Here is a 1,790-nt window from a genome sequence, read left to right as displayed (position 1 = left end):
TGTGGTGCTTAGATGTCAGCTGGGTTAACCACAGTACTGGGGAGGCTGCTCACAGCTCCACCGAACCCCCACGGCATCTCTGGGGCTTTATTGTTAAGGAAGACCAAGGCAGGGGCTACCTGAAGGGAAGGCACTCTCAGAACTCTGCTTTCACTTTCCTGCCGTGAGGGACAGTTATGAGGATGATAAGGAATTATCAGGTTTTTAGAATGGAGTGAAGATCCTAGAACCTTACAGTGAAATAGATTTGTATGTTTGTGAAGAACCTCCTAATTTCACTTAACACCTGTACAAATAGCACAGGCTATGTCAGCAAAATGGGCACCTGAGATCCGTCTCTGGTGCTCTTTACCAGATACTATAAGGCAGTACTGACTCCTCCTGAATCTAACAAGGATCTGTCTGGTACCTATGGAACTCTTAGGCAGCAAAACCCAGAGCTCCAGGAAGGAGAACGTCCTCCTCACAAGTAAGTGGCACTGTGTCTTTCTGAGGAGCTTTCCTTGAAATATAAGTTAACCTCAGAGGAGTCTAAAATGTCTCTGTCTGTTCCTCCATGGACAGGTCCACATGTGCAGAGGCATCAAATGTCCAACAGGAGCTTCCCCGACGAGTTCCTCCTCCTGCCATTCGCAGACACACGCGAGCTGCAGCTCCTGCACTTCGGGCTCTTCCTGGGCATCTACCTGGCTGCCCTCCTGGGCAACGGCCTCATCCTCACAGCCGTAGCCTGTGACCACCGCCTCCACACCCCCATGTACTTCTTCCTCCTCAACCTCGCCCTCCTCGACCTGGGTACTATTACCACCACTGTCCCCAAAGCCATGGCCAATTCCCTCTGGGACACCACAACCATTTCCTTCTTCGGTTGTGCTACCCAGATCTTTATGTTTGCTGTCTTTGTCACAGCAGAGTTTTTTCTTCTCACAATCATGTCCTATGACCGCTACATTGCCATCTGCAAACCCCTGCACTATGGGACAATAATGACCAGCAGAACTTGTGTCAACATGGCAGCAGCTGCCTGGGGCAGTACTTTTCTCTATGCTGTGCTGCACACTGCCAATACCTTTTCCCTCCCCCTCTGCCAAGGCAATACCCTGGACCAGTTCTTCTGTGAAATTCCCCAGATCCTCAAGCTCTCCTGCTCAGATGTCTACCTCCAGGAAATTGGGCTTCTTGTGGTTAGTGCTTGTTTATTATTTGGTTGTTTTATTTTCCTTGTGCTGTCCTATGTGCAGATCTTCAGGGCTGTGCTGAGGATACCATCATACCACGGACGGCACAAAGCCTTTTCCACATGCCTCCCTCACCTGGCTGTGGTCTCCCTGTTCATCAGCACTGCCACATTTGCCTACCTGAAGTCTCCCTCCATGTCCTCCTCCTCCCTGAATCTTTTGCTAGCAGTTCTGTACTCGGTGGTGCCTCCAGCAGTGAACCCCCTCATCTACAGCATGAGGAACCAGGAGCTCAAGGATGCAGTATGGAAACTGATAATTGAATGTTTTTCAGAACCAATAAACTGCCTGTCTTCTGCATATCACTCCTAATATAACTAATTAAAGGACAAGATTTTTTTTTTCTTTTTGCATAACTTGTGATATATGTGTTCATGAAAAATATCTTTTCTTTTCCCCTTCTATTTATGTATCTGTTATCTCATATGGCTCTGAAACAAGGTGTATTTAAAGGGCAATTAAGATGTATTGAAATAAAAGGATGGAACCTGCAGTGACTTGCTTGCCTGAGATCCTTTCTCAGATACCTGTGGTGGATCTGCAGGGGCAATT

At 47.7% G+C, this 1,790-nt stretch overlaps 1 protein-coding gene across 1 annotated transcript; it reads left to right on the top strand.

Moving 5' to 3' along the window:
* Positions 1 to 411: 411 nt before the first annotated feature.
* LOC136788458 (olfactory receptor 14I1-like) lies at positions 412 to 1,550 on the top strand. Its single transcript, XM_066987004.1, has 2 exons — positions 412 to 469; positions 565 to 1,550. The coding sequence occupies exons 1-2, from the start codon at positions 412 to 414 to the stop codon at positions 1,548 to 1,550; spliced, it is 1,044 nt and encodes a 347-aa protein (XP_066843105.1).
* Positions 1,551 to 1,790: the final 240 nt, after the last annotated feature.

The sequence above is a fragment of the Anser cygnoides genome, chromosome 37, assembly GCF_040182565.1.
Source record: "Anser cygnoides isolate HZ-2024a breed goose chromosome 37, Taihu_goose_T2T_genome, whole genome shotgun sequence".
NCBI lineage: Eukaryota > Metazoa > Chordata > Aves > Anseriformes > Anatidae > Anser > Anser cygnoides.
Note: the sequence above shows the minus strand (reverse complement) of the source record. Positions and strands in the feature narration are given on the sequence as shown.